At 31.1% G+C, this 22,157-nt stretch overlaps 2 protein-coding genes across 8 annotated transcripts in view; both read left to right on the top strand.

Annotated features, from left to right (window-relative positions):
- Nucleotides 1-22,157, top strand: part of cwo (transcription factor cwo) — a 53,949-nt gene that overhangs the window by 20,246 nt on the left and 11,546 nt on the right. The window lies entirely within an intron of this gene.
- On the top strand, nucleotides 11,997-21,494 carry LOC148935963 (uncharacterized). 7 transcript variants are annotated; one of them, XR_016139841.1, is made up of 6 exons: nucleotides 11,997-12,366; nucleotides 12,659-13,467; nucleotides 13,558-16,553; nucleotides 16,673-16,962; nucleotides 17,053-20,451; nucleotides 20,564-21,493. XR_016139841.1 is itself a non-coding variant. In XM_089079450.1 (4 exons), the coding sequence occupies exons 2-4, from the start codon at nucleotides 16,155-16,157 to the stop codon at nucleotides 17,411-17,413; spliced, it is 1,050 nt and encodes a 349-aa protein (XP_088935576.1). In that variant the 5' UTR covers nucleotides 11,997-13,467; nucleotides 13,558-16,154; the 3' UTR covers nucleotides 17,414-21,494. The 7 variants fall into 7 exon arrangements, 3 of the variants coding, with proteins under 3 accessions (XP_088935576.1, XP_088935578.1, XP_088935577.1); XR_016139842.1 differs by having other exon boundaries at nucleotides 11,997-13,058; nucleotides 13,178-13,467; XR_016139843.1 differs by having other exon boundaries at nucleotides 11,997-13,467; nucleotides 13,558-15,862; nucleotides 16,154-16,553.

Here is a 22,157-nt window from a genome sequence, read left to right as displayed (position 1 = left end):
CTTTCCTTTCAATTTTTTGTCGATAAGTTCGCCTTCTCGCCGATTTTCGCGAAGGCAACCGGAAACGGTGCCAAAATCGGAGTATACGAGAAACTGCGGGGAATTTAGGCCACTGCGCCGTGGAGAAAGGTTTTCCGTGTTGTGTCGAATCAGCGATGACGCAACGACGTGTCGTGTCGACGATGTGCGTTAGTCACGTTACGTCTCGAAAACGACGATTGTGACACAGCGCGGTCGCGCGAAATCGGACATCGAAGATGTCGAGTACGCCAAATTTTTTTATCGGAAACCCGTGTACTAAACATCGAAAAAAATATGCTCTTTTAAACTCTTTCATATTTTATCTCATGTTAAATTACATTATCTCGGTTAAATTACGATAGTAATATTGATGCAGTACATATCGTAAGGCATAACTATTTCTAGGAATTCGTTGTATTTTATCAGCGCTATATTTATACTCACGTTTTTTATGGCAACGATAAGCAAGGCTGAGGACTAATGGCTGGCGCGATGTTTCTATCGTTATTTGTGATACATATGTTTTTAATATATCTCTATATAGGCCACTTTGCGCTAAATGCCATTTTTGTGCCAAGGTTCCATCTAATAATTGCCAGCAATTAATTGTATTAAGTATTAGTTCGTGCTACTGGATAAACTTGTTATTATATATAACTTTCTTTTCATTATTACAAGAAAATTTTATATATATATATATATACATATATATATATATAAAATAAATTTTTTTTGAGATTATTAAATATTGTGACATCGATAGTCGAGCAGATGTTGCTCATTGTAAAAATATCTTTTGATCATGCGATTTTTCGTGAGTTTATCCATTCAGAAGTCTGTTCGGAAGAAATTTCTTCCCTTTCTTTCGTGTTGCAATTGCTCTTACCAAACGACCGAGAGACCTTCTGTCCAGAAAGTGGCTCGGAAGCGTGACTAGCTGTCTTTTCGAGATGCTGCAATGATTACGACGGATTTGAATTAAACAAGAATGTCCGCTTGCTTTTCTTTCTCTTTCTCTCTTTCTTGACATATAATTCATGATAGTTACGGGATAGTTACGTGAAGCAATGGAAATGGAATTCGTCCGCAGGTGGGAGTGAGTTATGTGATTATTCTGTCCAAAGAGATTCATATATTCGTCCATTTCGTTTAAGAATCGCTATTTTAAGACTGATTCGACAGGATAGGATTTCTCAGTGATTTATTTTAATTATATGCGCTTTATCGATTTTCGAGCTTGCGTCTTTGCTAGTAGCTCTGATACACGAATGAAATCTCACGTTCGCCGAGATGATGTCAGCGTAACCGCATTATCGAAAGACGAGCAGGAAATCTTCGCGCTTTTATCCGTCCTTGCGCAATGTCCGATGAAGCCCCGAATTGCGTAACTTTCTCTATCTCTCATTTATCACGCATCGGAATAACAAAAGATGAATCGCGTCGTCAGTTAAATGCGTTTAACTCGCTTTACGTGAATTATATAGAGCGGCATCTCCAGTTGCGTCGATTGGCGTCGGATTACTACTGATATCGCTTTCAGATTTACCCAAAAGTCGAATATCCTTGCGTCTCGATCAGCGATCTTAAAATTTTCATTTTTATATGACGAAAGGAGAACTCGACGATTTTCGCACGCATTCCAAAACGAAACGTGTGACGTGTCTCGCGACACGATATCGAATCCTCTTCGCCATCGGCGAGCGATTCATCCGCGGGAATACCTGACTCTCGTTTCTCGGTCATGGCTATGAATCAGGGCCTGTGCATGATTACACTTGTTCGACGACAACGTGAAGAAATTTTGCTGCCTCGGAGAAAACAGCCTTTCAGACCAATTCCTTAAGGCGACTTCAGTCAAACATGTCCGACCTTTTCCTTTCCAACGTTTATAATTATAATTATGATATAACATTCTTACATTTAATTTTCGAATAATTATTAACAGTAATAACGGATATAAAAAAAAACTGTTGACTGGAAACTGTTGACTGAAAACTGATTTTTAATTAGGGCGTGTCACACATTTTGCATAATTTATTATTTAAAGACCTTTCTTATACGTTTGATAATTATGACTGCATTCTAACTGTTTGAGAATGCACTTCTTGGCGTCAGTGTTATAGGAGCCAAGGTAGTCTCCTGTGAACCATTCTGCCTCAGGTTTCTCTATCTTTCTCGTCCTCTTCCCCGTGCAGCTGCACGTGGCGGACGAGATAATTCGAGTCACGCGCTTCTCCTCGTCGCTTTCTAGAACTGTCGCTTCGCACGACGATGAGTTTCGAAAGGCGCCTGCCTGATATCGCCCACTGCGTCCAGGGAAGCGTCATGAGCTGATGTAACGTTCGTGGGATATCCGGGGAAACATGGCAGAAGAAATTCCATTGGCGATAGATAACCCGATGCGTATTTCGTTGAAATTACAACATTAAAGCAAAATGAAGCAACTTAAAACGAATTAAGCTGTGGAAATAAATAAAAAACGGGCGAGTTTTAGAATTTAAAAAGATGCTTCTTGCATCTTGAATATTTTGTATTTTTCAGATTATGCGGATAGCTCGACTGAACATTGTTTCATTATTTTAACGACGTATTAATTGGACTATTTGTTATTATAGACTTGCATAACGCTTAATTGATTTTTAATGCAGTTTTGAGCTATAATTATCGTGATAAATAAATTAGAAAGTTGTCTCTGGGACATATGCAAATTTTTTTGTAGAAAATAACATATCTCTTATTTTGACGTAATATAGGATATTTTCAGTATGCTAAAAAGGAGATGTTTCTGCGTATATCCTGGAAGGACCGGGACGAGTTTCCGCTTCCGTTGGTTCTGATTCGTTTGAAACGCTCGAGGCGTTTATGCGCGCGCGTCCTCCATCTCCGTTTATTTCCACAAAATATCCAAGTCAGCATCACGTGGCGACCGATGCTTATGGAAACGAGTGACGTGACCAGAAAACTACTTCTGTAAAAGTGATCGGGCCGCAACGGCGATCGCACGCGACCTAAATAATGCTCACGGCAACGTCACGTGCAAGGAACGGCCTGGGCGCATCTCATTTAATGAGCTCGGCGTGCGTCTCGCACCAAGAATTGTATTTTTAGAAATCGCGGAAAATTCTAAAAGGCGTGCGACAGATATTTTTAACGAAAAATATATAATAAATATGATAAACTACGCGATTCGATGAAAAAGTAATAGCAAATTCCGCATTCATGCATTGATTTTATTTCGATGCTGTAAAAATTTATTATTATATATTATTATAATTATTATTATATATGAATATATTTAACAAGAAAATGCTCTCTTTTCCACTTTGTTTTGAATATTCTTATGCACATTTAGGAGTAAACATGTTTTTAAAACTCGACTTAGTGTATATTATTGGGACGGAATAAAAAATACTTTAAATAAAAATTTTATGATTTCAAAGATATTTTATAGAAAGAAATATATTTTGTAATATTCCGTAGAACATATTTCATAATTCTCAAAGACCATAGCGGATGAGATATTTTGAAAGATATTTGTAATATTTTCAAAAAATTGGAATATAATATTCCTTTTGAAAACGAACATTTTTCTACTATATTTTTTTCTCTCTTTCTATTCCTTGATATTGTCTTTAATGTGTGATCCGAGATGTTTGACTTTAGAACTTGAAAATGTACGCTTGTACAAACAAGCCGTAAATATTACTCGTCTCTAATCGCGAATATTTTTTCTTACAGCGATGTCGCAGCGAACGTTGAAAATGAGAAGTCGTTGATCCAAATGGCAAACGTGGCCAAAATTAAAGTATGTGTGTACACGTTTGCCGTAACAGTTAGGTCTTCCAAGTTAAATTCGTCGCGGGCCGCATTTAATTCCGAGCTATATCGAGAGCCTCATTGGCAGAGACAGCTCTTCGCGCGGACGATATATTTCGATATATTTACATCGTCTGCGGTACCAATTAAAAGCTAAACGTTTTTCGCGGTTTTTCTCTTTCTTAAATTAAACATAAGCGGCGTACGCTTCTCGTTAAGTTGGCGAGATAAATTTTTTTACGCACCTCGCTTGATTTCTAATCTCGTGTAATTACACGCGATAAGTAATCGCAGCGAACGTACTAGATAACATTCAAACGTCGCGTAAAATAAAGTAGGCTTGATGTAAGCGGACGATGGTATAGTAAGCGAACTAACATATATAGATTCCGAAGTGTGTAGATTTGTAAACCGAATATATCTGACAGCGAATGGAAAAATACCTCGTGGGGCGATAAGCAAACAGGTGTAACGTGTCAATCGTCTTCAAGCCAATTACGAGCGGAAACTGCGCTTTAAATCGTTAGACTTATACAGATGCACGTCGCACTTTGCTTTGGTTCCGCGATGTGCAAATCGTTCATGCCGATGTTCCAGTCCGATGCGTCGTCGCGGCGATACTTTCGATTTCGCTTAATTGCCCGTAATAAGCCCTCGAATAAAGGCCGAGTTCGAGTTTCACGTGCCATCGGGCACCAAGCGAGCGGAATTACCGCGTGACTCAACGCGTGCCGCGATACGCATTTATCGCGCTCCGGTTTTTTTTTTTTTTTTGCCTTTCCGTCCTCGTCTCACTCTTGTTCTCCCTCTGCCTTTTCCATCGTGCTCGTGCACGTGTTACGCGCTGTCTGACTTTCGCCTGCAGGGACTCACGTCCGACCAATCAGCTGTTTTTAGTCAAGTCGAATTAACGCAACACTGGTTATGTCAGTTGCTGTAACGTTAAAATTCTAGACATTTCTCTGGATCAGAAATTATTGTGAATAAAAAGTATATGTTGCGTGAATGAAAAGCATATGTTATGTCTTAACACAGAAATAATTAGAATTATAAAACTAGATCTTTACAAATAAATATTGTTTGAGAACCAATTTTCCAAATCGTTTTTCGTAAGTAAGCGATAAAGTCTACATAAATCATATTTATAGCGAATCGATCAGATTCTACTTGTTTCTGCCTACTTTCGCCTTGCCAGTGACTCCATCTGACCACTGATCTACTGAACTCTGCGCCGATTAATTGAATTAATTTTACAAACAAAGATACTTTACTTATTTATGTAGATGAGTTGAACGTGAACAAAGATATAATTGCATCCGCAAAACGTGCTTTTCGCGGACAATCTCGTTAATTTCATGAGCAAAGTCTAGAATGGATGGTCGTCGTAACTAAACGCGGCTTTAGATAGCGAAATTATCACTCTATGTTAATCGACTAAAAGAGAGTTTGATTTCGATCAAACTGAGCAACTGGGAATAAATGAATAAAATTAATCAAATAAAAAATAATTGCCGGCTGTTTACAGATAAATTATAAAAATTAAATTGAAGGATTAATAATGCGAGTCTAATATCCATTTCTACCTAATGTAGATTGACTTTAATTTTGATTTAAATCTATCCTTTATTTTTTTCTAATTTTTCTAATTAAAAAAAAAATAAGAAAAACGAGATTAAACGAAATTAATTTACATTGGTAAAAATAGGCATAAAGCGCGAATTATTCTTAATTTTCTCTTTATGTAGAATCGAATAGAAAAAAGACTAATAATTCTACTCATGATACCGAAGATTCTTCTCCACAATTAATCGTCAGTCGAATTGATCGCAGTTTGATCAGTCATCTTACGAAACATCAACCCCACAAGCCCCTTTTTAAATTGCGTTCTTTTTATCAGTTGCATTGAATTACATTATTTTACATCACTTTAACTCTCAGTCAACTTGAAGCACATTTCTGGAAATAAAAAAAGAAATTAAATTTTCGCTTAAAATGCTCCTTAAAATCCAACCTTATTAGGAGAGCATAGGGGAGCAGCATTAATTATTATTTGATGTTTGCACGCCGATCTCACGTCACGTGCCACGTATGAGAGTTGTTAGAGCGTTAGAACGATATCGTCGGGCTTGACGCAAGAGACCCGCGATTATTCCGGGATTTCCGCGAACATCTCGGATAGTCCCGGCTGAATATCGCGCAATGGACTTCGCGCGATGGCAATTAATGGAGCCGATAACGGAGCTCTCTCGATAGCCGATCGGGGGTTACAATCGTACTATGAACCGACGCGATAATAGCGTTAAATATGTGCGCGTAAACAAGTGCTATAGTGTATATTGTATGCCGCGCGTATATATCGGATCGGCATGCACACCAAAATCGGAGGGGACCATTATCGTAACCCTGATGTGTACTTTAAGTTAATTAAAAAAGTCCGAGGAAAGAGAAATAGTGTGCAAAATCCGGATATTTTATGTCCCGATTTGGAACATTGAATCATTTAGAAAAAATACCTCAAAAAATGCAAACTAGCTTGAATATTATCTCCCTTCTGATATTTTTTTCGTGCATATTTGCTTGCTAAGTTTCTTCCTGGAGAAATTAGTTCCTGAATAATTTAGATAAAATTTAATTGACGATTTTCATTTTTTATTTTCATTTCCTAGAACACGGATAAAAAATGTGTGTTGACTTTTTTAATTGATGTAATTAATTATATCTTAATTGTACATTGATAAATTATACATTTTCATTAGCGTCTAAGTTAAATTTTTCTTCTTGTAAAGATTATTTGCACATGGATTTTATAAAGAATTAACGGATTAATTAAAATGAAATACTTTATATTTTAGTCATTCTGTATTAAATCCATTTTTACATTGAAATAGATTCAGTTGCGTTTAATTAATCGTATTCAAACGATTTGGCCGATTAATTATGGAGTGATTTGATTTAGTTATCATTAATTTGATTAATTAATTGTGATTAATCACGGGGAATTGCCAGCTCGGAGTTCTGCCAACGGATATGTTTTCTTACAACGATGGAATGCAGCGGGAAGCCTCCTCGGCTCTTACGATGTTTAAAATTTCGTGAAAACATCACGTGAACGATCTCAATAATAGCCACTCACGTATCCAAATAGCGCTTGTCAAATGTCACATTAAAACGATTTGCACGCTAAGCGCACGGTGACCGTATTTAAATAACATAAACAACCATTTTTCATTGCAAATTAAGATACTGGCACGTGGCTTATCAGTTCCCTTTCTACATTTTTTATGAAAATCAATAGAAAATTTCTGAGACATTTTCTTAAGAAAGAATGCCTCTTTTGTCTTTAGGATAGGAATGTATCTTATTTCGATAAGTTCAATATTATTACTGAAATTATTATTATATAAATAATATAATATTATATTATTATATAAAGGGATTAACAGCCCTATTATAATCTTAAACAATTTTGATATAATCTTAAAATATATGATTAATTTTTTCATTATTAACCATCTCCACCTTAATTTGCTCCGAATTTGACCGATTAATCCCTTTATATTGTTTTGCAAACAACCTATATATTATTATTATTATTATTATTATTATTATTATTATTATTATTATTATTATTATTATTATTATTATTATTATTATTATTACTGTACATTATTATATATTGCATTCAGCTTCACAATATGTTGCCTGATTTCATTGATGTATGGTATTAATTTTGGTCGCTTGAGAGGGCCATCCCTTGAAGGTGGCCTCCCCCATGGATCACACTTCGCCCATGGACTCTGAGGTGGAAATTCTGTCTGTATTTATACTCGCACGGGAGCATGATTCGGCTCGGACACGCGATGCCGCGACGAAAATAGTACCCGAGTGCGTCACCGTTTGGTGAAAACAGGACGTGTTTACCCCGCCGACGCGGATACTTCATCAGCGATTAGCGTGGTCATATCTTCTCGCTAATGTCTCCTACGCGATCTCGCGTGAGCGTTGTCGCTCTCGGATGGAGAGCGCACGTCAGCCGAACGTGCGGAGGCTTTAAATTCCATGAGCCATCGATCTTTTTGTTATGTTATGCCACGCTGCGCGAGAGGGAGGTCATGAGTCTCGTAGAATTAATGTAAACAAGTGGAATTAATGAGTCGTTGATCGCTGGTTCATCGATCGGTCCAAATTGAAGGGAGATAACGGGACAACCTCTAATCAGGCATTGATACGTTGTCTCTGTGCCACATTTATCGCAATTAGAAGTAATCACCTGTCAAAGATTTAGCAATGTAATTTCGTAATTTCGAGGGGATGAATAGACCAATCGAGATTGTTTGAATCAAGCCGAAACTAGATTGGGCTTCGTACAAATTATGACATTATAATTTTGGAGCTTATCGAAAACGTCGGTTGACTCGAAAAACACGAATCGTCGAAAGTTGCCCACGTTGGAACGGCATGTATATGAATTTTAAATGAATTTTAATAAGAAAGAAAGGAAGTTGTTATGCCGAGCGAATCGCTCATGTCACGTGCGAATGTTTGCGCGAGCGAAGTACATTTTGCAGCGCCGTTCAAGGCTCCGAGAGCTCTGGGTCGCTGAGGTTTCGACATTGGTCTCTGCTCGCCGAATGAATCTTAATTTATGGAGATATCGTACGCATTTAACGCCGGTCGGCGTGCCTGGCCGCAAGGTCGTATTCGCGGATCATCGAGAAACGGGCGAAAATACACTCGGACGTGACGGAACGAAGGAACGAAGAAACGCCGATTTCGCGATCTAGGGCGAGACACGACGAGATCGTAAATCCCGTGCACGTTTGATTATAATGATTTTTGATGAGAAAGAAGCGCGCTACGAGTTCTTGCTGGTAAATAGTAGATGGAAGAGTAACAGGCAGGTGCCGGTAATCGACGCCCATCGACGTCACCGAGCGCGAAATAATTCTCTCGCGGAACTTCTCGCGTTTTTTGCCAACTTTGCGTGTCGTCGATCCTGCAGCTGCTTCGGCACGATGCGTTGAGTAATTTATTTTTGCATCTAAATATAGACGCCGCGGCAGCGCCATGCTTATGCGGATTTGCATAAGCGGGTTGGATTTTCCTCGTATAATACGTCGCTTGCGCGTGCACGTGTATGCGCACCACGTCTGTATTATTTAATAATACATAAGTTGCTCGTTGAATTTTCAGATCTGTCTCGGCTGAGCAGGAGAGCTGACGTTAATTCTTAAACAGTAGTATGCTTTCGGTTAATTATATAAGAAACGTATATTCGATGGATATTATAATCCAGTCTTTCTAAAAATTTGACATTAGCTCTTTTAAAATTAGATTATAAATTTTATGTGACATAATTCGAATGCGTATTTTGAGATTCTGTCTAGAATGACGTCGCGACAATGCCTAACTTTAGACGAGCTTTAATTAGTGCCAGATTTCAAGATTGAATTCTATTTATAACTTATGAGAATAATTTTGATATATGTGTTATTAATGTGTTGTGTTGTTATTATTATTATTATTATTATTATTATTATTATTATTATTATTATTATTATTATTATTTTATTATTTCATGTCCATGTATTTCGCTTAGGCCTACAATTTTGAGATACAAATCTATCAAGTTTTGTAATCTTCACTAAGTATTTTATTATAAAAAAAAAATATATATTTTGATTCTTCGTGTTATTCCGAAATCCCTAACGCGAATTATTATTAAATCGTCGTAAAGAGTGGGCTTAACGTCGCGATCGCGCAGACTCGCCAGCGTATCGGCGATCGTCGAAACAAAAGTAGATTTGCGCACGAGGCGGACCGATGATAGGAGACCCCGGCCGCGGTTGTTGTCGTCGCCGGCCGTCGTCGAGATGCTGGGATCCGGTGATGCCCGGTTATCGTTTGAAAAATACTGGCTGGACCACCGCGGTCAGTACGCACGCCGATAAACCCTCGGTCATAATGCAAGCTTTCATGCGCCGAGAGCGCGCAGAGATCACCGTATACCGGTTGTATCCGGCACGCCGATAACTCGACCCCGTTAAAGCGGTTCTCGTGTCGCTTTTTTTCTCCGTTTGTCCTCTCGTCGTCGTCGGATTTCTTCTGGTCGACTTCTTCTCCACTGTTTCGAGCCGATTGCCGGTCGCATGTGCATTTCGAAATAACTGCCCGCCATTCCCGCGACGTGTTCCCGACATCCTGTATCGCTTTATGGGCTTATCTTTGCGAATGTTTGTGTTTGCAGAATTATGATTTAATGAGAGAATTCGATAATTGGCGATATTATTAAGCTTACAGCTTACTAAGTTATAAATATTAATTGTATCTCACAGTTATGTAAGGTGCGATTTGCATAGCGATCGTGCTAAATCAAGATATGATCGCGTGTGTACAATGAAATAATGAATTGTTTGTATATACATATTTTTTATTTTATTATATATAATTCAATTTTTTAATTACACTGTTTAATTACGATTGCGTTATCGCTTTTTAATCTTTAATTGTAATATAAATGAAAATTAGTAATGACAGTAGGGAGTATTAATGATATTGGAATAATTAATTTTAAAAAGACATTGCGATAATGAAGTTAAATCGCACACTTCATTATTTAAATCCCAATCGCAGATGTGTCTTTATTCATATTTATTACATCACAAGAGACTTTGTAACCAAAATGCCGATAACTCGGTACTGAGATTAGCAAGAAAGATAACTGAATAACGTTTTGCTATGTTGTTTTTGCATATGTGATAAGGATAGAATGATTCGTAAATTTCACGGAAGCAGTGTAGGAAATTACGTCAGATTTGGCGAAAATAAACTCATGCTACGGTGAAATTATGTTTTATTTATTAGTTGCAAAACAAAGAGCCTCTATTAACCGGTTATATGCGTCGTTGCATCGATCTAAATTCACCGATAATATTCAATTAAAATTCTGTATGTATAGCATATCATAAATTAAATAGTAATTTTTTTCATTAGATATTTTTGTAATAATAACATATTTCGTTTAATAACAATTTTTATTACTTTTGTGCGTACTCATTTTAATAAATATTAATTCTTGATTGACAAATTATCGAACGTAAAAATAAGTTCGAACAAATTTTATAAAATTAATTTAAATTTAAAATTAGTTTAAATTAATAAACTTAATTTTTTTTTATCTACCAATTCTACGACGAGTCTATCTCAGTGAACTTTGGACGTTTGATAGATAGTAAATGGAAGAACGCATGTCACACAACAGTTCGTTGAAAGCAGGATTGACTCATAAGAAATGTAATGACACTTTTACAACGTAAGATAATAAATAAGTCATAAAGTAATGCAATTAAATCCGTTTTGTCACGTTATTTACTTTTTAATAAAATTTTAATTATGTTATTACATGCTTGTGTTATGTTTTGTCATATATGTCCTATAGATTGTACATTGTATTTTTATATTTTAATTATTTATTTTATGAACTTTTAGAAAATATATAATATAATATAAATTTTATATTTGTTAATTTAATAAGTGTATTAATAAGTATATTTTTTATTACCTTTTCCGTATGAATTTGTACAAGTACATTTCCTAAATTTGAAAATTTTAAAGTAATTCTTTGAAACGTAAAACATTTATAATAATATGTATAGATATTATCTATGCATGTATATTTGATATTATATAAATCTCTTTACTTACAAAATGCGAGATATATTCAACAAGCGTATTTTGTGCATTTAAAAATATTAATGATCTAACCTGCTAGACATTATTTTTGAAAATTAAAATAAAATATATAATTTATTATGTATATAATTGAAGTCTTTGTTTTGTTTAACTCAATATTTAATTGCTGATTTACATTTGATCTTTTTTATTAATATTAATTAATATTTCTTTTGTTAAACGAACTGCAATATATATCGATACATTGTATTCAAACTACTGACAATAATAATTAAATATTCAAACAGAGACATGAATATAAACGAATGTTTAATTAATTTAATTATTTATTGTAGTTACTTAGTTTTATATAACCAGATATATATATATATATATATATATATGCATGAATACAATTTTCGATATAAATTACATCAAATATATATGAAATATTTTTAATTAATTTTTATTGTTTATTATATCTCGCTTCAGAAATGTGAAAATTGATTTTCTTTATGACATGTTAATTGTTGAATAAGGTGCAATAAATAATTACGTATAAATGTAATAAATAATTATATATTATAACGAATAATTAATATAAATGCAGACATATTTTCTTTATTTTTTTAACGCTACTGTTTTATGACACTTAAATTGTTAATACTGTTTGACATTAAAATCGATCTATGTTGGTATACAAAATGATAAATAACAATAACATTACACGACATAACGTTCAGATTAATGATAAAACTTACTTTTACCTACATTCGTATTGAGGACACGAGACAACACAGCATTCTAAATTAATAACTGTATCGTATCATATTATTTTTTGCGCGGTAGAAAAAAAAGGTAATACAAAATTTTGCAAAAATTTCTTTGAATAAATCTAATTTGATTTTATAAAATTAAATAAAATAAATAAAAATATTTTGTACATATTAATTTACTTAGTGAATAACTACGTGAAATAAACATAAATTTTGAAAATGCTCACTTGTTAAGAACGGAAAGTTTAATGTGATTTTCTTATTTTGTAATGATGACTATATCAAATATAATACAAACAACATAATTTAGAAAAATTAAATAAACATAAATAGATCTAATCACTGAAAAATTATCTTTGGACGTTAAATTGCAGTATGAATATCGTGAGTCTCATATTATTTCACTTACTTCAAAATGCAAGTAAAATCTTTACAAAAAGGCAAATTAAGAAACAGGAAAATTATTTAAATCTGGAAGAAAGGATGAGGAAGTGGAGGAAGTGGGTGAGGAAGAGGAGTGTAGAATCGTATGCAAACAGGTTTCTACGAACTAGTGGTTTAAATAATATCGCAACGTATCGATTTCTAAAACATATAATTCTGCAAAATAGTGTGATTTTTGCCTTGTCAAAGGAAATTGGTAATTTACCATATCTTGAACAGCTTGACTTATCAAATAATTTTCTTGGATATTACAATAATCGTGAATGGCTTTGGTTAGAACAAATTCCTATAAGAAACAATTTAATATATCTAAATTTGTCAAGAAATTTGGTATGCAGTCATCACTTTATAGTTATCGTTTTTTATCATGTTTATTAAATAACATTCTATGTCATCTGCGAAATAATTCTTAATTATTACCACTTTTAATAATTTATTATTATTTATAGTTGACTGTATTACCGATACAAATCATGATGTTAAAAAAGTTACGTGTATTGCACATTCGTAACAACAAATTGACACATTTACCATACTCTATAGGAATTCTAAAAAATTTGACCAATTTGGACATATCAAATAATGAATTATTGTATTTACCAGCAAATATTTTTAAAAAGAAGTTATTAGTGAATGCTATGGATAATTTGTTTCGATTTCACCGGGAAAGGAAGATATTGCCAGAAAATAAGTTGCCAAGTCTCTTTGAATATTCAGCTAGAATAGTTCTAAAACAATGGTTTGCAATTTTATTTTATTATTTGCATATTTTGTCTTACACGATACGTAATATGTAGGAGAAAATAATTATTCAAGTGTTTCTTTGTAGGAGGCAATCTGATTTCGCAGGAGAAGTACCAATAGCAGATAGATTGATTCGACGTTTATTTGATATGAAATATTGCATCTACTGTGAAAGTCCTTGTTTAGAGCATTATGTAAAATGGTTTGTGAGGTATACAAATTATATCGAGCTTTGTACAATTCCAGATGAATTTACTCTTATCATTTCGCCAAATTCACCGCTGGACATTGAATATGTTTGTCCGCGTGATTGTAGTTATATGAGATCTTTTTTGCAAACGATTTTGCACCATGAGATTGCCTTGCCTGTAGCAATTCTCAGACCTGTACGTGAAATTCTTTTGTAAATATCGTACATTAGAGATTATCACTCGTATATCGCGGAAAATTTTAATATCACGACAATATATATTATTCACAAATATACATTAACGTTATTAGAATTGGGAATTTTTATTTTTAAAACATTTTACAATATTTATTATTTTAATGAACTAATGTTTCTATTAGCATTAATCATTAGATATTAGATATTGTTTTTAATAATTGATGCGTACAGATATTGAAACATGTATGACATTATTGATGACATTATTATTGTAAAATGCATATACATATTATATATGTATCTACATCATATTACAAAAATTACAAAAATGTATCTTTGTATGGAGCATATTGAAGAGTATTGAAATTAAATCTTGATATTCGACTCACTTGTACGTTAGTTTTACTTCAAGAGTTTATTTGGGGAATTGAAGATTTTACATAAAAGACTCATAATTAGTGACTCAGGAATCCACGTATATAATGACTGCAGATGATTCTAACTTTACATAAAGACAGATAGAAAAATTTTTACTGATTAGAAATTGATATATTAGAAATGGATGTTTTATTATTTGTATGTAATTTTTGTAATATGATATAGATAATATATCATATTACATGTACACATAATATTACATGTATACGACATATTATCATTATATTGTAAAATATATAAACTATATGTACTATAAATATATAAAATTATACATATAATTACACACATGTGCGTGATGTGCATGCGCGTGTATGTATGCATGTATACGTATATATGTATACACAATTATATGTATAATTTTATACATTTATACTGCATATAGTTTATACATTTTACAATAAGTTTTTGGAATATTGTATTACATATCGGTTGTATTGATATCGATAATCATTAAAATTGAACGTAACAACATGACGAACAAATAAAATGATCGATATTAATACAACAGCAATTGTTTTATCACAATTAATTCCATAGATTTATTTACATTTTGATTTTTATATCTTGTATTTATATTTTATGTTTATCGTGTATTTATGCGTTTTAATATTTTACAATATAGTTTTAATGTATACTTGTACTTATATCTCTCTAATTTGGTATTTGTTTTATATATTTATGGAAAAATTGCAACACAATAAAGATATTTACACTTTTTTGAAACACAATAAAGATATTTATACTTTTTTACCAAATTTTTTTGTGAGATTCTCGTTTGTAAAAATTACTTGTATACGTATGTTTTGTCAGCATCGATTTGTTTATACGATTGACAGTAAAATAACCAGAAAGTTATATCAAACATTGATAGGAAATTAAGAGGAGGAGTTGAAAAATCAAATGGCGCAATCATAAATATGGCGATTTAGCAGTGATTTGCAGAAGTTGGAAACAGTAATAATTTGAGATATTGATTTTCATCATTAGAGTGCCATGAGTATTTGTTAAAAAGCAGTTAGAAACTTGCTAGTGTTATCGTGCTCTTCTTATTTTAAATAGAAACGAATTGAGTAGTGCAATAATATTGTTTATTTATTTACACGGTTTTTTATAAATTAATTCATTTTTTAATAAAATTATTACGATAAATCTGCTTCGAGTAGAATGGGCAATTTCTACATAATGGATTATATATTTTAAAAATGGTTTGTTAAATCTTTGTGGCATATTAATATATTCAACACAAATGTAAATTTAATACATCTGTGTTACACTGTGTCAGTTTTCGTATAATTTTTTTATTTTTTTTTAGTGCTATTCTTTTATGTGGCACTCAACTATTAAGCTCATTTTAAATTTAAATAGATCTATATTTATGTCGATATATGAAACGATAAACAATAATGACATAAACATAATATCGAAATTCTCAATAGAATTTACTTTTACCTACATTCGTATTGAAGACACGAGGCAACACAATATTCTAAATTAATAACTGTAGGAATTCTGGAGAGAGAAACGACTATCGCATTATTTTTCGCAAACGCGGTAGAAAAAAAAGGTAATACAAAATTTTGTAAAAATTTCTTTGAATAAATCTAATTTGATTTTATAAAATTAAATAAATAAAAGTATTTTGTAGATATTAATTTATTTAGTGAATAACTACGTGAAATAAACATAAATTTTGACAAAAATGCTCACTTGCTAAGGAACGGAAAGTTTAATATGATTTTCTCATTTTGTAATGATGACTATATCAAATATAATACAAACAACATAATTTAGAAAAATTAAATAAACATAAATAGATCTAATCACTGAAAAATTATCTTTGGACGTTAAATTGTAGTATGAATATCGTGAGCCTCATATTATTTCACTTACTTCAAAATGCAAGTAAAATTTTTGCAAAAAGGCAAATTAAGAAACAGGAAAATTATTTAAATCTAGAAGAAAGGATGAGGAAGTGGAGGAAGTGGGTGAGGAAGAGGAATGTAGAATCGTATGCAAACAGGTTTCTACGAACTAGTGGTTTAAATAATATCGCAACGTATCGATTTCTAAAACATATAATTCTGCAAAATAGTGTGATTTTTGCCTTGTCAAAGGAAATTGGTAATTTACCATATCTTGAACAGCTTGACTTATCAAATAATTTTCTTGGATATTACAATAACCGTGAATGGTTTTGGTTAGAACAAATTCCTATAAGAAACAATTTAATATATCTAAATTTGTCAAGAAATTTGGTATGCAGTCATGACTTTATAGTTATCGTTTTTTATCATGTTTATTAAATAATATTCTATGTCATCTGCGAAATAATTCTTAATTATTACCACTTTTAATAATTTATTATTATTTATAGTTGACTGTATTACCGATACAAATCATGATGTTAAAAAAGTTACGTGTATTGCACATTCGTAACAACAAATTGACACATTTACCACATTCTATAGGAATTCTAAAAAATTTGACCAATTTGGACATATCAAATAATGAATTATTGTATTTACCAGCAAATATTTTTAAAAAGAAGTTATTAGTGAATGCTTTGGATAATTTGTTTCGATTTCATCGGGAAAGGAAGATATTGCCAGAAAATAAGTTGCCAAGTCTCTTTGAATATTCAGCTAGAATAGTTCTAAAACAATGGTTTGCAATTTTATTTTATTATTTGCATATTTTGTCTTACACGATACGTAATATGTAGGAGAAAATAATTATTCAAGTGTTTCTTTGTAGGAGGCAATCTGATTTCGCAGGAGAAGTACCAATAGCAGATAGATTGATTCGACGTTTATTTGATATGAAATATTGCATCTACTGTGAAAGTCCTTGTTTAGAGCATTATGTAAAATGGTTTGTGAGGTATACAAATTATATCGAGCTTTGTACAATTCCAGATGAATTTACTCTTATCATTTCGCCAAATTCACCGCTGGACATTGAATATGTTTGTCCGCGTGATTGTAGTTATATGAGATCTTTTTTGCAAACGATTGCTTTGCACCATGAGATTGCCTTGCCTGTAGCAAACGAGTACGAGATATTGCAACCAATGCATGCAAGAAATCTCAGACGTGTACGTGAAATTCTTTTGTGAATATCGTACATTAGAGATTATCACTCGTATATCGCGGAAAATTTTAATATCACGACAATATATATTATTCACAAATATACATTAACGTTATTAGAATTGGGAATTTTTATTTTTAAAACATTTTACAATATTTGTTGTTTTAATGAACTAATGTTTCTATTAGCATTAATCATTAGATATTAGATATTGTTTTTAATAATTGATGCGTACAGATATTGAAACATTTATGACATTATTGATGACATTATTATTGTAAAATGCATATACATATTATATATGTATGTATATCATATTACAAAAATTACAAAAATGTATCTTTGTATGGAGCATATTGAAGAGTATTGAAGTTAAATCTTGATATTCTCACTTGTACGTTAGTTTTACTTCAAGAGTTTGGGGAATTGAAGATTTTACATAAAAGACTCATAATTAGTGACTCAGGAATCCACGTATATAATGACTGCAGATGATTCTAACTTTACATAGAGACAGATAGAAAAATTTTTACTGATTAGAAATTGATATATTAGAAATGGATGTTTTATTATTTGTATGTAATTTTTGTAATATGATATAGATAATATTACATGTACACGACATATTATCATTATATTGTAAAATGTATAAACTATATGTACTATAAATATATAAAATTATACATATAATTACACACATGTGCGTGATGTGCATGTGCGTGTATGTACGTATGCATGTATACGTATATATGTATACACAATTATATGTATAATTTTATACATTTATACTGCATATAGTTTATACATTTTACAATAAGTTTTTGGAATATTGTATTACATATCGGTTGTATTGATATCGATAATCATTAAAATTGAACGTAACAACATGACGAACAAATAAAATGATCGATATTAATACAACAGCAATTGTTTTATCACAATTAATTCCATAGATTTATTTACATTTTGATTTTTATATCTTGTATTTATATTTTATGTTTATCGTGTATTTATGCGTTTTAATATTTTACAATATAGTTTTAATGTATACTTGTACTTATATCTCTCTAATTTGGTATTTGTTTTATATATTTATGGAAAAATTGCAATACAATAAAGATATTTACACTTTTTTGCAACACAATAAAGATATTTATACTTTTTTACCAAATTTTTTTGTGAGATTCTCGTTTGTAAAAATTACTTGTATACGTATGTTTTGTCAGCATCGATTTGTTTATACGATTGACAGTAAAATAACCAGAAAGTTATATCAAACATTGATAGGAAATTAAGAGGAGGAGTTGAAAAATCAAATGGCGCAATCATAAATATGGCGATTCAGCAGAGATTTGCAGAAGTTGGAAACAGTAATAATTTGAGATATTGATTTTCATCATTAGAGTGCCATGAGTATTTGTTAAAAAGCAGTTAGAAACTTGCTAGTGTTATCGTGCTCTTCTTATTTTAAATAGAAACGAATTGAGTAGTGCAATAATATTGTTTATTTATTTACACGGTTTTTTATAAATTAACTCATTTTTAAATAAAATTATTACGATAAATCTGCTTCGAGTAGAATGGGCAATTTCTACATAATGGATTATATATTTTAAAAATGGTTTGTTAAATCTTTGTGGCATATTAATATATTCAACACAAATGTAAATTTAATACATCTGTGTTACACTGTGTCAGTTTTCGTATAATTTTTTTATTTTTTTTTTAGTGCTATTCTTTTATGTGGCACTCAACTATTAAGCTCATTTTAAATAGGTCTATATTTATGTCGATATACGAAATGATAAACAATAAAGACATAAACATAATATCGAGATTCTCAATAGAATTTACTTTTATCTTTTACATTCGTATTGAAGACACGAGACAACACAGTATTCTAAATTAATAACTGTAGAAATTTTGTTGAGAGAGAAACGACTATCGTACTATTTTTTGCAAACGCGATAGAAAAAAAGGTAATAAATTTTGTCAAAAATTCTTTAAATAAATCTAATTTGATTTTATAAAATTAAAGAAAATAAAAAGTATTTTGTACCTATTAATTTACTTAGTGAATAACTACGTGAAATAAACATAAATTTTGACGAAAATGCTCACTTGCTGAAAACGGAAAGTTGAAAGTTTAATATGATTTTTTTCATTTTTTTATGATGACTATATCAAATATAATACAAACAACATAATTTAGAAAAATTAAATAAACATAAATAGATCTAATCACTGAAAAATTATCTTTGGATGTTAAATTGCAGTATGAATATCGTGAGCCTCATATTATTTCATTTATTTCAAAATGCAAGTAAAATATTTGCAAAAAGACGAATTAAGAAATATTTGGAAGAGAGGATGAGGAATTTGATGAGGAGGATGATTGTAGAATTGTATGCAAACAGGTTTCTACGAACTAGTAGCTTAAATAATATCGCAACGTATCGATTTCTAAAATATATAAATATGCAAAATAGTATGATTTTTGCCTTGTCAAAGGAAATTGGTAATTTACCATGTCTTGAGCAGCTTGATTTATCAAATAATTTTCTTGGATATTACAATAACCATGAATGGCTTTGGTTAGAACAAATTCCTATAAGAAACAATTTAATATGTCTAAATTTGTCAAGAAATTTGGTATGTAGTTATCAATTTATAGTTATCGTTTTTTATCATGTTATTAAATAACATTCTATGTCGTCTGCGAAATAATTCTTAATTATTATTATTATTATTATTAATAATTTATTGTTATTTATAGTTGACTGTATTACCGATACAAATTATGATGTTAGGAAAGTTAGAAAAGTTGTACATTAGTTATAATAGACTGACATATTTACCACAAGCTATAGGATTTCTAAGAAATTTAAGGAATTTAAACGTATCAAATAACGAATTAGCGTATTTGCCAGCTAGTATATTTAAATGTAATTTCTATCTAAATATTGAGGATAATCCACTTAACTATCCTCCGAGAAAAATAGTGATGCCATTAATGCCACAAAGTCTCTTTGAATTTTCAGCCAGAATAATTATAAAACAATGGTTTGATATTTTATTTTATTGTTTGTATATTTTGTCTTATTATTTCAAGTATTATTAATATATAGGACAAAATTATTATTTTCAAAATTATTATTTCAAGTGTTTTTTGTAGGAGGCAATCTGATTTCACAGGACAACTGTCAATACCAAATGAGATAACTAGACATTTATTTAATACGAAATATTGCTCCCATTGTGCAAATCCTTGTTTAAAATATTATATAAAATGGTTTGGGTTATACGATACCGTTACGCATGTATTCATACTTTATAAGCGTGTTCCTATAGGAGGTATTTCTGTAGGGCGTATTCGTTTGTATCCATATCTGGAAAAATTTACTTTAGTCCGGTCTCGAAGATTACATCTAACTATTGAATTTTGTTTTTGTTCGCATCGTTGTTTTAATTTAGTTCATAATTCCTCAGTTCTTTATTAATTCGTCGTTCATTTAATTATCGCAGAATAGATTAACAATCACGATAATACGATTCACAATATACATTAACATTATCAAAAACTTGACACTTGAAAACTTCTATTAAGAATATTTTTAAGAATATTTTTTAAATGTGTTTTAGTGAATCGATTTTTTTATTAGCATTAATTATTATTCCATTAAGTATTAATGATAGTTTTTAATTGTTTTAATTGACGCGCAATGATAAAGCAGTGATAGCAGTATTATTATTATTATAATATGCATGTGTGATGTATATTCTTTTGTGGAAGATACAAGGACCTTGAAGATATCAAACCTTGATATTTTCATGTGCAGTTAGTTAGTGTTAGTTTTAACTTATTTATTTTGAAGAGAATTGAAAGTTTTACAAGAAAGACTCATCATTAATAATTCAGAAACCTGCATATATAGGGCGCCTGCTCACAGTTGTAGCTTTTCTGCAAGCAGATAGAAAAATTTGTATGGAATAGAAATTGTTGTATTAGAATTAGATTGAATTAGATGTTTTATCATTTGTATCTAATTTTTATATAACATAGGTAATATTAAGTATATTATCGTGTATTATAAAATGTATAACAAGTACACATATACGTACATCATATATATATATATATATATATATATATATATATATATATATGTGTATACATTTATACATATACATTATTTATATTTGTACACTATATATACATATTTATACATTGTACATGTACATGCATATATCTATATATAGTGCTATATTTTAATACTTAAAATTAAAATATTATTTTTGAAATATTGTATGTGTATATTATGTATGTCAATTGTATCAACATCGAAAATTACTAAAACTGTGCATAATTGAAATGACAGTTAAGTTTACAGATCTTTACATTTTGATTTTTTATATCTTATTGTTTACATTTTATACATATCGTGTTTTACGCATTTTTATATTCTGCTTCACTATAATTTTAATGTATTATATTTCTCTAATTTGGTATTTGTTTTATACATCTATGGGAAAATTACAACACAATAAAGATATTTACATTTTACTTTTTTGCCAATTTTTTTTGAGAGATTCTCGTTTGTAAAAATTACTTGTATATGTTTTGTCATCTGTTTGTTTATATGATTGACAAATAACCGGAAAGTTATATTGAACATTGATAGGAAATTAAGAGAAGTTGAGAAATCAAATGGCGCAATCATAAATATAGCGATTCTGCAGAGATTTACAGAAGTAGGAAATAGTAATAA

The sequence above is a fragment of the Pogonomyrmex barbatus genome, unplaced genomic scaffold, assembly GCF_055798465.1.
Source record: "Pogonomyrmex barbatus isolate J1 unplaced genomic scaffold, ASM5579846v1 scaffold3, whole genome shotgun sequence".
Lineage (NCBI taxonomy): Eukaryota > Metazoa > Arthropoda > Insecta > Hymenoptera > Formicidae > Pogonomyrmex > Pogonomyrmex barbatus.
The sequence above is the reverse complement of the archived record's forward strand: the minus strand, read 5'-3'. Positions and strand labels throughout refer to the sequence as shown.